The 14620-nt window shown below is 34.0% G+C and overlaps 1 protein-coding gene across 5 annotated transcripts in view; it reads right to left on the minus strand.

Annotated features, from left to right (window-relative positions):
- Positions 1-14620, minus strand: part of ZNF326 (zinc finger protein 326) — a 35089-nt gene that overhangs the window by 16827 nt on the left and 3642 nt on the right. For 2 of the 5 annotated variants that reach the window (XM_070786152.1, XM_019957096.2), the window contains 4 exons: positions 7687-7722; positions 7479-7590; positions 4974-5379; positions 2414-2612 (listed from right to left, as the gene is read on the minus strand). In XM_070786152.1, coding sequence (XP_070642253.1) covers positions 2414-2612; positions 4974-5379; positions 7479-7590; positions 7687-7722 — 753 coding nt within the window. Of the gene's footprint in view, positions 1-2413; positions 2613-4973; positions 5380-7478; positions 7591-7632; positions 7723-14620 lie in introns of those variants that run through there. The other 3 variants (XM_019957097.2, XM_019957098.2, XM_019957099.2) reach the window with 3 other exon arrangements.

Raw genomic sequence — 14620 nt, forward strand, 5'->3', positions numbered from 1 at the left:
ATAATCCAGCTCAAATGTTTAAGATTAAGACATATTTCATACCATATGATTCACCCTTTTGAAGTATGTAACCAATGTTTTTCAGAACATTCACAGATATGCGCAAACATCACCTCAATCAACTCTAGAACACTTTCATCACCTCACAAAGAAATCTGGTATCCTGTTATTTATTTCTCCCTATATACCCCCACAGCCCAAAGCAACCACTAATCTACTTTCTAACCCTATAGATTTCTGTATTCTAGACTTTCAAATGAAAAGAATCATATATGTGGACTTTTGGGACTAGTTTCATTTTATTAACCTTTTCAAGGTTCATTTAAGTTCTAGCATATATAAGTAGTCCATCTTAAGGCTGGAAAATATTCTACTGTATGGATGAACCACATTTTGTTAAACCACTCATCCACTGATGAGCATTTGGGTTGTTTATACCTCTGGCTACTCTGAATAATGATGCTATGTGTATCCATACATAAATTTTTGTGTAGACATATGTTTTCATATTTCTTAATACATACTTAACAGTGGAACTACTAGATCTTATGGTAATTTGTTTAATCATTTGAGGAATTGTTTTCCAAAGTGCCTGGACCATTTTACATTCCCACCAATGGTATATGAAGATTTCTCCACATCCTTGCTAAGGCCTGTTATTATCTTTTTGATTCTAGTCATTCAGGTAAGTAAAAGTGGTCAATCTCACATGGTCTTGATTTTATTTCTCTGCTAACTAACTGTTGAGCACTTTTTTATGGGCTTATTGGCTATCTGTATATCTTCTGGGGGAAAAAATGTCTGTTCAGATGCTTTTTTCAAATGGGCTATTTGTCTTTTTATTGAATTTAAAAATTCTATATATTCTAGATACAAGTCTCTTAGAGGTATAATTTGCAAATGTTTTCTCCTTCTCTGTGAGCTGTCTTTTCACTTTCTTAATGTGTCCTCTGAAGCACAGAAGTTTTTAATTTTGATAAAATCCAGTTTCATTGTTGTTTGGTCAGTTTGTGTCCAACTCTTTTGCGACTCTGTGGACTGTTGCCCACCAGGCTCCTTTGTTCATGGAATTTCCCAGGCAAGAACACTGGAGTGGGTTGCCATTTTTCTTCTCCAGGGGATATTTCTGACCTAGGGATCAAACCTGCGTCTCCTGCACTGGCAGGTGGATTCTTTACTGCTGAGCCACCAGTGAAGCCCAAAGTCCAATTTACTTGTTTTTCATTTGGTTGCTCTTTCAGTGTCAGATGAATTTCTTGCCAAATCCAAAGTCATGAAGACTTACTCTTGTTTCCTTCTGAGAGTTTTATAGTTCTAGCCCTTGCATTTAGGTGCTGTATGTTAGTTTGTGCATGTGGCTATCCAGTTGTTCCAGCAGCGTTTGTGAAAAAGACTATTCTCTCCTCACTAAATAATTCTGACATCTTGGCTAAAAAAAAAACCAAACATTTTACCATAGATTTATGAGTTTATCTCTGGACTCTCAATTCTATTCCATTGATCTATATGTCTGTCCTTGTGCCAGTACCACTCTGTCTTGATTACTGTGGCTTTGTAGTTAAGTTTTGAAATCATGAAGCAGTAGTCTCTGTTTTCTTCTTTTTTTAGGATTGTTCGGCTATTGTAGGTTCCTTGAAATTCCCTATGAATTTTTTAATCAACTTGCCAATTTTTGCAAAGAAGTCAGGTGACATTCTGACAGGGATTGGGCTGAATCAGTAGATCAGTCTGGGGAGTATTACCATCTTAACATTAAGTATTCTGTTCTGTGAACATTTATTTAGTATCCCATTTATTTAGATCTTCTTTCTTTTAACAAGGTTTTATAGTTTTCAAAGTGTAAGTTTTGTACTTCTTTTGTTAAATTTATTCCTGAGTATTTAATTCTTGATGTTACCATGAATTGTTTTCTTAATTTCACTTTCAGACTGGCTCTAAAATTTTAACAATGTAAAAATGGAAGTATGATTATCTCTAAGAATAATGTCCAGAAGACAAAAGGCAAATTAATTTTCTAGAATACATATCTTTTCCTGGCCCCAAGGGCAATAAAAAATTTCTTGCCTTTGACCTCATGAAGGCAATTCTATGTACTGTAGCATACCACTTCCTCAATAATTACCCAACAATAAATATAACACCCATGAATCAAAATCATGTGTAAGATCTTTTTAAAAATATAGATGTTCTGGTCCCACCCTAAGTCAAGATTTAGGGAAAAGGGGTGAATCAGGGCCTGTGAATTTATAAGTATCTTGGTAATTTTGATATCCATGACTACAGATCTAATTTCTACAACTGTAATTATTGTACAATTTGTCTACAGAAACATGAAAAAATTACTTAAATGCACTGAGTTAAAAAAAATAATGAAAACTGCCTTAAAGCACAGCAATTATGTTTTCCAACTTACTGGGTGATTTGCTGAGGCTCATCTTCTCCACAGGTTTTGCTAGCTTGGGTTTCTTGATAAAGGTTCCACCAGGCTTATTAAATGGTTGAATCATTTTTCTCTTTATTCCTCTTGCAGCAGCAACTGTCACATTGGTGGGTTTATTTTGATAGTCAACAACAATTCCAGGTCTATGAATGCTTCCAAAATCACTCATATGCTGCAAATTTGTGAAATCAATAAATATTAGCACAATATCCAAAGAAAAAGTATGAATTCATATATAGATTACATTTTATCTATCTAGAATTTTTCAAATGAAAATTCCTCAGAATGTAACTAAATTTTACAAGTCCACTCTAAATGCACTGAAAAACTCTGTAAATTATTACAGGAACTCAAATCCAGTGAATCAGTATTTTTATTTCCAGAAGAACAAATATGGATATTTCCTATTGTTTGATTATGATTCAAAATTACTTGAGATCATAAACAACGTTATGTGCCTGTCAGAATATTACCACTTGTACAACTCTCTGACAACTCCTCTTCAGAGTTCCTAATCGATGTTTTCCCATGAAAAGACCTTAAAAGAAATCTTTACTTTACTAAAACCTGGCTTAAAACTAAAATACACAAAGAAGACCATATCTGAAGTTTGAAGTTAAAAAAGATCCAGAAATGATTTAGGATTTCTCCCTGTTGAAAAAGGGATGAGAAGGCGAGATGGAACATTAGTATGAAATAGGAGAGTTAAAGCATAACCATGCATCAACTTCCAAGACACACTTCAGATCAAGAATTGCATCTGACGTTCCATTCACATTCTTACCTAGAGAAACATATTCTCACCCAGAAGCCCAAGAAGCAAAAGTTTACAGACGAAGAGTCATGCAACCAAACGACTCTTTGTGTCCTTTCTTCTCGTCGTTAACAAAACCCACTACACCAAGAAGCCACATGTTCATACAAATTTATTCTACTAACCGTACTTTAGAAGATAAAGATTCAGGAGTAATCTGAAGAGAAGGATCCAATGGGAATTGTACAAGTGAAGATTAAAAAGGAAAGACCTATTGGTTCATCTATGTCATTAACAGGAAGAAAGAAAGAAAAGTCCACTTCGACTAGAATGGTGGAAACAATACCTGTTTTTCTATCATGAAAACAAAATTGGTATTTGAAGTCTCTTTGAGGAAAAAATCATTTGCCTAAAGTAATACACAGCATGGAAAACATTAAGAGTTTTCCAAATTTTCAAACTGGAGTAGATTTTTAATTTCAAAATCCAAAGCCTATTATCCCAACTATTTTCAATTAATCTACAACCATAAAGCATGGTAGAACAGCAACATATTAGTTGCTTACATTTGTATATTATGCTTAGGAATACCTATCTAACCTTGAATAAATTAAGTGTTTCCAGGTGATTCAAATAGTCATATCAGAAAAATCTTTATTAATTATCCATTAAAGGTGCAATGCATTTTACATAAGTAAAGAGTAACTGTTATAAATGCAAAATTTCTACACAAGTATGACAAACTATGCTAATGTACCAAAGATTAGTGAGCAGTCAAAAATATGTGCCCTACTACATTTTTCTAATAGAAGCACTTTCCTCTGCAAAGAGAATATTAAGAGCAACTGACTTCAAAAAAAAACCAAACCAACAATTCTTACATGATGGCAAAAATACAATATTCTTTATAAAATCAAACTACATAATAACTCCACAATCTATGTACACTTCCTAGGTAAAATTTCTTGTCGGTCAAGTTACCTAAGAATGTAAAGGCATAACCTTTATACTACATATCCTGAAATCAAATATTTGAAGACTAGCATATTTATTCATTTAAGCAGTAATTTACAAAATATTACTTCCTGGGAAGAAGCCATAGACATGTTTCTATAGGGAAGAAATTATTTCTCAATAGTAAAACTAGTGACAGAGGTAAGACAGAACACCCAGCAACAGAACATACTGTAAGAGAGTGAGTTAGCAAAATTATACTGACCACAAATCATCTACAATCTACTATACATATCAACTTCTTCACCATGTAAACCTGGCTAAAGTACCCTCAGCTATCACCAACTGTTAGTCTCTCTTGTGTTTAATGTGAAATATGAAGCTTTGAAGAAATTCTATGTGCTGGAGTTTAGCAGCGAAGTATATACGTTTTATCATACATTGCACCTTTAACCTACTCAGAAACTCCAAAAGGGTTCATTACCTTTAAAATAATCCATGAACTGTCCCACTAGCAAAACTGCTAGTGTTTACAAGGAAAAATGCAACTCCTTTTAACCCCTTTTAGACCAAACCTAATATCCTCACCTTTTTAATAAAGGGAGATTTAGCAAAACTATATGAACAGTCATCTCACACTGCCACGTATTTTCTGAGGTACTGGGAAAACTTTTACAGGCAACCTAAAAATTATGCTTATGACTCAGCTTTTGCTTCAAAATACACTGGGATGAACAGTGTTTATTCTAATTGAAAACCATGGTCTTGAAAGGGTTTAAAAGAGTGACTAGTGAAAAGAATCTGAAAAGATTCTGTTGTACTTACTCCTCGGCCTCGGCCTCTGCCTGTTGATGGTCCTCCAAAAGCATCATAGTTTCTGCTTCCAAACGTACTTTCAGGATAAGCAGGCGTTCCTCTCCCCCGAGAGCCTACAGGTGCAGGCTTCATATGGGGTGAAGAAAAACTGCTGTAGGAAGAGTAATTCTCTCTTCCTCTGTCCTCCATAAACCCAGGCCTCAATTTTGAACGGGAGTAAGGTGCTTCCCAGCTAGACCCGCCCTGGTTTCTACCTCCGAAAGAGTCAAGGCTATTCCGGTAGGAGCTCTCAAATCGACCACCATAACTACCTCCGAAGCGGCTTTGTTCGGGTTCATTAAAACCATAGCCAGATCTGTACAGATCTCGCCCACCCAGAGAAGACCTGGAGTCGTAAGACTCATAAGGTCCAAACCTGGAAGAGTTGCACAGTGAGGGAAAAAACAAAAGTAAGCTTACTAATGTTAGACAATTCAAAAGACAAATTATCAGATGACATTTATCAACTAAAATTCATTTATACCATACTGGTTTGCAGTTCTACTTTTATTCACACTTGATTAGGGCTGGGCAGTTCAACATGAGACCAGATAGAAAGCTATCTGAGTCAGTGTTTAAATATGAATTGAGTTAAGTAACCTTAGCTTAAATATCTGCTTTTTGGCAGCTTTCTATTTTATTAGAAAAGATTTGTCTGTCATTATTTAAGCCCAGCCCTAGTCTTGGAAAAAGTCATTTGTTAAAGTTCACAGACTACTCAAACTTTCTTTTGAACCCATCTCTAATACTGTAAAATACAAAATATTTACAACATTTTGGCTTTCAATAGGGACACAAATTGAAGACTACAAGGATGTAGGCTACTTGTGACACAGAAGAGATCCTTTTGCACCCCCAATAATCTATATGACAAAACTGCTTCATTATGTCTACAGCAGTCAAAATTGGGAGAATTATCTGGTTATAAAATTTAACAACCTGCTAAACTTTGGTTAACGTTAATAATCAATTCTTAGTCACTTTTCACTTGTATACTAATAAATCTACAAATCTAGAAAAATAAGCACATAAAACAGAACATAAAAGACCACCAATATATACCCTTTGCATATGAATTTTCAAGGCAGATTAGAAAGAATACATTTTATAATGTCTTCAATTATTTGAAAAATTATTCCCTATTATCACATGAAATTATCACATAAAGCTATTCTAAAAAAGGGAGCACACAGTCTCCACAAGGTTTTAATAGAGTCAACAGAAGAAACAAATCATACTTCTCACCAAAGCATGGATTACAAAAGTTGCTTATCTTACAACATAGTTTTATAAAGGCCCACAATTACATGAGATAAATTATAACATCTACATAGTTCACACACATTACATTTACAATGTAACAGGGCAGCAACTGATAAAGTAAAATATTTAAATGTTACATTACTTCAATTATTTATCACTAAATAGAAGGCACTTTACTTCTGAATCCTAGTAACCATATAAAAATCATTCCTCCTTTCAACTACATTTTTCAAAACATCTATCACATAAGCAAAATTATTGATCTATTTTCCTGATTTTTCTCTACTATAAACCATAATGGCACACTTAAGCAGAAAAAAGGAAAGTAAGCATCATTCAATCCATCCTTAAGGAAACCAGATCCTTCCATTTATGAAGAAGGACAATACTTTCAAAAAGTTTCCTAGCTAGTTTTACTTATATCAATATTTCGTAGGAATCTCTGCACCTCAAAAATCTCTGTGCCTCCTTGGCCTAAAATGTGGTCAACCCTAAAGCCTACAGCAGTTCAGCTAGGTTTAAGCTTTACACAGCATCAACAATGAAACATAAGTACAATCAAAACTATACTGCATTAAAATAAACAAAGATACTGTACTCATTCATGGCTTTAATATAAAGCTCCTAGTCTAGACCACAAGTGTTTCTGGCATAAGTAGAACCTGCCAATAAATAACCTAAACATGATTTAAAGAATATTTTTATTATTACAATATGCTCCTGTAACTCACATTAAAACTAAAATTAAAAGAATAACTATCTTAAATGTTTCTTACAAATTGAGTGTTGCTAGACAGATTTGGTTAACTTCATTCTAGTCAAAGACTGCTTTGCTACTCTATAAAGCACTCTACATTAGTGAATACATTTTTGAAAAATCATAAGAAAAAGTTTCACAAATAATATTTCCAATAATATTTTTATATCATTTGTTTAGGGCATTTTGACTGACAAGGAGTTAAAAAAAGTCACTGCTAAAGACAGAAAATCTTACTCTAGTATAATGAAATAATGGTTTTCCTGAGGTTTTCCTAAAGTAATGTCTGCCAATGATGTCAAGACAGTTTTTATAACCACTAACACCTTTAAACATTTAAGGTGATTATTCAGTTCTAAATATAGTTTAAATATCACAACATGCCTAAAGAAAACTTAAATTATCTAGAATCTTATAGTCATCTACTTATTTGGCCAAGTGATGAAGCAATTTACCTGCTACCCCCACCACCACCACTGTGATTGTCCATGCCATATGACTGGTTTAGGTAGGAGTCCATGGATCTTTGACCCCCATAGGATCCATGGCCATAGTCACGATCCATCCCTATAAAGAGTTTAAAAAGAAAAAAAATTAAATGATGCTCACCTTTAGTGGCACTCAAAAGAAGAATTTTTAGATAAATATCCTTGAATGCCAGACCTCCGTAAGATCCAGGGCCATAATCACGATCCATTCCTAAAAGACAGTCAATAACAAAAGGTCAATAAAATACCATTCTCTTCAGGAATCTTTGTATAAAACACAAGATATTCATATCAGTCACCTGAAATGATAATTCATTGTTAACATTAGCTAAATTCACACTAGACACTGAGGGAAAAACCATACAGATTATAATCTACTGAAAAACCAGATCTGCTAATGAAACCTAATTTTTTTTAAAAAAGGTATCAACTAAAAAGTTCTACATTAAAATTATCTTCAATTTAGCCAATATTTACACAACAAGGGTACTACCATAGGGTCCTATGTCATATAATCTACTGAAAAATCAGATTTGCCAATAAGACCTGATTAAAAAAAAAACATCAACTAAAAAGTTCTATATTAAAATTATCTTCAATTTAGCCAATATTTACATGACTAGGATACTACCATAGGGTCCTATGTCAGGTGCTACAATGGTAAATAGTTAATAATTCCTATTCTTAAGAAAATAAGGTATTTAAAATATTAAAAGGAAAGAAAATTTTATAGTATCATTTTCTGCATCTGCTGCTGCTGCTGCTAAATTGCTTAAGTCGTGTCCGACTCTGTGCGACCCCGTAGACGGCAGCCCACCAGGCTCCCCGTCCCTGGGATTCTCCAGGCAAGAACACTGGAGTGGGTTGCCATTTCCTTCTCCAATGCATGAAAGTGAAAAGTGAAAAAGAAGTTGCTCAGTCGTGTCTGACTCTTCACGACCAACATGGACTGCCGCCTACCAGGCTCCATGGAATTTTCCAGGCAAGAGTACTGGAGTGAGTTGCCATCGCCTTCTCCTTTCTGCATCTAACTCCTCTCAAAACATCTAAAAATCCGAGGCAGCCTCATTTTAAATCTGCCCAATTGACATCAGTTCATACACTAATTGAAATAGATATTTTTAAAAAGTAAAATCAGAATGGGGCCATTATGTGGTACTCTGCATATAAATAATGACTCAAATATTTAAATCCTCAAATACTTTGAATAAAGAGAAGGAATGTGAATTCCAGCAATGTAAACACTAAAAAAATTAAAATATAATCAAAGCACTAAGTGTATTTTATTACAATTCCTGTAATTCCATCTACATCCCCACCTCTCACATGAAAGAAAAATACAACAAAAAAGGTAATAAAATGAATTTACTATGATTATAAAACTGAAAAAATTTAAAAACCGTTTACAGTGTGTTTCCTATACAGTCCTTTAAAAGTCTTCATTTATCACCCTCTCCAAGTTTTATGTACTAAGAGTATACACAAAGCAAGTACATTTATTTTTATTTTTTAAAAAACACTAAATTTAAATTATAATTACATAAATATTCTGGTCCTAACAACAAAATCTTGCAACTTTAAACCTGAAAGCAACCTAAATGATCAAATTTAACCTTTTCATTTGATAGATTGTGGAACCAAAAAGATGAAATGATTTTCCCAAAGTCTTATAAATATCCACCACTTTAGCTTCGCACTGTTGCTTCTACATGAAATGCTCTCTCTACTGCCCAAATAGTAGCTTATTGAAATTCTTTAATTTTTTAAAGTCCATTTCAAATACGAACCCTTACTGATGTTGTCTCAAGTGATTATCTCTTTCTTTTGAATATCTGCAAAAGTCTGTAGTTTTTACATGGTGTTTATGATACTCTGCCTTATACAGTATTCTGCTATCTGTGGCCTCATTTATTTAATCTTGTTTTTTTTTTTTTGACTGCACCACGCGGCATGCGGGGTCTTAGTTCCACAACCAGGGATCAAATCCATGCACCCTGCAGTAGATGTGTGTAGTCTTAAACCACCGGACCTCCAGGAAAGTCCTGTGACCTCACTTTAAATGTACACTAGTCTGTGGTCAGGGTCTCTTTTTTACTAGTTTTTTATGTACCCCAGGCCTGCAGGTTTCAATAGCCTGTTGACCACTAGTTGCCAGGACCCTTTCAGGGGATCCACAAGGTCAAACTATTTTTATAAACACTATTGATACTAAAACATTATTTGCCTTTTTCACAGTGATGAAAATTTTTTTGCATTGATGATACAAAACCACTGGTTGGTAAAACAGTTTTTGCTATAGTACACATCAAGGCAGTGACACCAGATCACACTAGTATTGATAGTTGTATTACACACTTGCAGTAAAAAAATAAAATACAAAATAAAAATAATAAAATAATCTTCACTTAAAGAATGTCCTTGATGAAGAAGTAAAAATTGGCAATTTTATTAAATCATGACCTTTGTGTATACTTTATGATATTCTGGATAGTAAAATGGAAAGTATACATAAAGCAATTTTGCTGCATATCACTGCATAAAGTTTCATTAAGTGCCATAGTTCTCTTTAGGAAAAGCCACTGAATTAGCCATTTTTTACAAGGAATACTGTTTTTACTAAAAGGAAAGACTGACATTCAAAAACTATGGCTTTCAGACTTGAGCTTCTGGCAGACACTTTCTCAAAAATGAAGTGGAACTGTCACTTCAAAGAAAACAAGTGATAGTACTTGTTGCCAAAGATAAAATTCAAGCACTCATGTGAAAATTAAAATTTAAAACTTGAGCTTGACAGTTTCCCAATACTTAAAAGGCTTTTCTGATGAAACTGACACTGGTATTACTGAATATAACTTTTTAATTTCTACAATAAAATCTGCCAATATTTGAAAAATCTGAATAACTCTATAAACCAGTATTTTTCAAATAACTAATACCTGATATTACAGGATTACACATCATAAAAAGATCCATTCAAAGTACAAGGCATACCAATGGATTTTAATGACAAAAAGTTTACCAATATACAAAAAGTACTAATGAGATATTCTAAATGTTTTTTGTCTATACTAAGACTTCAAATCAAGTTCATATTAAGACAGCACACCTCAATTCAGACTATCCACACTGAAAGTACTCAATAGTCATACATGGCTAGTGTCTACTAGTGTCTACCACATCAGATAACAGTTTCAGACTAATAAAAGTCATTTGTCTTTAGAGTTGATAAGTATACAATATAAGTTGCTCATAACTCTCAGAGAACAATTTCGACATTAAGATGAAGACTTCAAAATAAAAAGCTTTCCTCTAAAAAGTATTAAAAAGTAATTTTAGAGTTAGGTTCAGTTAGGTACACAAAACAAAAAAACTTAAATTGCTATTTCTGCTAATTTCTATTTTCAGTCAGCAGAGGCTGCCTTTGGATACTAAATCCTTCAGTTTTTTGATTCTGTATATTTTTACTTCACTACAAAGTCATAAATTACTAACATTTATGGAACACTCACCTTTTCCCAGGCACTAGAGAGTACACAAAGATTAATAGAGCTATCTTTACACAGAATGTCTTTTGGTTTATTGTTCATAGTACTGTCACTAATCAGTTAGTTAAAAAGGAAAAGAATAAAAGTCTTTGTAAGTACTGCATATAATCAGTGTTGATTATAGGGATAGAGTCTATAAGAGGACCATGACCATTTACATATAAACTATATTCTTCCAGGTTACTGAATGAATTTAAAAATCACTTTAAAAATAAAGTTATTAAGACTATAACATATCTTTACTGTTAATAGTAAATGAGAACAAGGATATACTGTACAACACAAGGAATACTGCAGTATAACCTTCAAAAATTGTGAAACACTGTTATACATCTGACATATTTAGCATTCCATCAATTATCCCTGAATAAAATATATATTAAATAAGAAAGCTATTCACTCAAAATTAATCTGACATATTTTAAATCAAATCTACTCTACTGATTTGATTACACCCTTCTGGCTGAGCTGGTAAAGAATCACAATGCGATAGACCTGGAATCAATCCCTGGGTTGGGAAGATTCCCTGGAGAAGGGAAAGGCTACCCACTCCAGTATTCTGGCCTGGAGAATTCCACGCACTACAGTCCACGGGATTGCAAAGAGTCAGACATGACTAAGCAACTTTCACTTTCACTTTTCATAAATGATAAGCTCAACAAATGTTAAGTTCACTTATAATTAAATCACACGAGGTGTGGAGTAGTATGAAAAAAACAACTGACATGATCAAAATAACTAACAAGTTGGGTAACACTAAGTAGCAAATGAGACCACTTTTTATCACCTCCACACTACTATCATCACGGTACAGGCCACCAGCATATCTCACCTACATTACTGCAACAGCCCCTCAGCTGATTTTCCTGTTTTCATTTCTGCAACCTTTCTGTTCATTCTCAAGAAAATGGCTAGAAGAATTTTGTTAAAGTGCAAGTTAAATTATGTTCAATGCCTAGTACCTTCCAATGGCTTCCGAACTTACTCCAAGTAAACAAGCCTTTAGATAATCTATAAGACCCTATATCAGTGGTTCTTAACCATGGGCAATTTTGACCCCCAGAGGGGGTCAAACAATGAAAACATTGTTGGTTGTCACCAAAATGAGTAATGGGTGCTGCCTGTATCAAATGACAAGAGACCAAGAATGCTCCTAAAACATTCTATAGTGCATAGGACATTCCCCCACAACAAAGAATTATCTAGTCCAAAATGTCAACAGAGACAAAGTTGATAAATCTTTCCCATCACCTCTTAACTTGATCTATTTCCACTTAATTTCATCATCTGTGATCTCCCCTTATTCACTTCACTCTAGCTGTACTAGGTCCCTTGCTGTTCCTAGAGTACAACAGGTATACACCCATTTTTGTCCCTACTATTCCCTCTGCCTGGAATGTTCTTCCTCTGTATCTGTGTTGCTCACACCCTCAATTCTTTAAGGTCTTCACTTTCTATTACTTCTTGTGTGTTAAGCAAATTGTCTTTGCTTTCACTGACTTCCGGCTACATACACCTCCCTATTCTAACCCTGTTTTAAGATCACTCAGCAAAAATCATCTGCTGTAGTCAAGCCCATTTTCTTAAGTCACTCTGAAGCACAATGCACTCAGCCCTACCTGTGTTCCTGCTTTCCCTCTATCAGAAATGCTTTCCTTTTTTTTGTCTATTTATATAAGAAGAAGGAAATGGAGACAATGGCATGGCTTGCACCTTCATCTCCCTCAACTCTATGCTCAAGTTACCCTGTTAGCGATTCTTTCCCTTGCTAATCTCTTTAAAATTGTAACACACACACACACAAAGCTGTCCTGTGTTATTATTCTCCTAAGCAATTGCTGCAATACAATAAATATTACTTCTTGTTTACTATTTCACCCAACTAGACTGTACACTTCAAAGGCAGGAATATTTGTCCATTTCATTCACTACTGTATTGCCAGCTCCAATAACACTATCTAATACAAAACACTCAGTAAATATCTGTTGAATGAAGTCAAATTACATCCCTGAAATAATTTTTTATAAATTATTCATTTATAAAATGTAGATAACTCAACCCTCAGTGTTGTCAAGCAGTGTTCTTTAACCAGAGGTGCATTCTAAAATGATTCAAAGTATCAATAGTTCTTAAAGCTGACACAATTGGGACCATTTACCCTAAAAATTAAGATTCAAGAGGACTAGAGTATGACCTAAATAGATACATTTTGAAAAAGCTCCACAGGGGAGTCTAACAATCACCCTTAAATGAAAACCACTATTGGAACTAAAATTAAGAGAAAAAAAAAGTCTAACATTTAACTGTTAGAAAAAAATCTAACTTGAAAAGATACATGCACCCCAATTTTCACAACAGCATTATTTACAATAGCCAAGATATGGAATAATCTAAGTGTCCATCAATAGATGAATGGATAAAGATGATGCAGTGTGATATATATGTATGTATATACATGGATATATGTATGTATATACATGGATTACTACTTTGCCATGAAAAAGAATGGAATCGTGCCATGTGCAACAACATGGATGGGCCTTGAGGGCATATGCTAAGTGAAATAGTGAAGTAAGAATGATAAAAACTGTATGATTTCATTTATATGTAGAATTAAAAAAAAATCAAAACAAAACAAAGCAAAACAATCCAAGCTTGTAGACATAATGAACAGACTGGTGATCGCCCGAGAAGGGGTTAGTGGTTGAAACAGGTGAAGGGAGTCGAAAGGAAACAACTTCCAGTTATAAATAAGTCATGGGGATGTAATATACAGCATAGTGACTATAGTTAATAATAGTGTATTGCATATTTGAAAGTTGCTAAGAAAAATAAATCTTAAAAGTTCTCATTGCAGGAAAACTATATGTGGTGATCAAGGGTTACCAGACTTACTGTTGTGATCATTTCACAGCATATACAAACATGGGATCGTTATGCTGAAACTAGCGTGTTAGATGTCCACTACACCTCAATGCACGTGTTTTCAAAAGAAGGTCATAACGTCAGTGACAGAAATATTTTAAGCTTTTTTTTTTTTTTTCCGCAATCCTGTATGTTAAGAAAATAAACTTCTGACCCTCTATGATTCTGTATTTCAAAGCCCTATATTTAGGCATAAACTCAACTCTCTGGTACATACAAATGGAAATCATGGCCTTCTATCATTCCAAATCTTTTTGGTAAAAGTACTAGTCCTGCTCACTCCAGTTTCCAATCCTGGATTCATTTTTATGCATCCCTCTCAATTTTCTACTCACTACTAGGCAGCCTGAAAGTTCTGCCAACTTTCTCAAGAAACGGCTTAATATTTTTAAAATTACTGTCATCACCTCCCAAGGCGTAAAATTCTTACACCTGAATTTATGAAACTTGGTAATTTTCCAGTTTTCAATATAACCTACATGTGGATGAAAATTAAACTTCTTTTGGTAACTTTATTATATCACTCTCCTGCTCAAAAATATGTTTTCCAGCACTCAATATATATTGACTATACCTATATGTTTAACTTTTTTAGCTGACATCAAATTTGAAGTTTCTCTAAATTCCTACAGATGATA

This window comes from Bos indicus, chromosome 3, assembly GCF_029378745.1.
Source record: "Bos indicus isolate NIAB-ARS_2022 breed Sahiwal x Tharparkar chromosome 3, NIAB-ARS_B.indTharparkar_mat_pri_1.0, whole genome shotgun sequence".
Classification (NCBI taxonomy): domain Eukaryota; kingdom Metazoa; phylum Chordata; class Mammalia; order Artiodactyla; family Bovidae; genus Bos; species Bos indicus.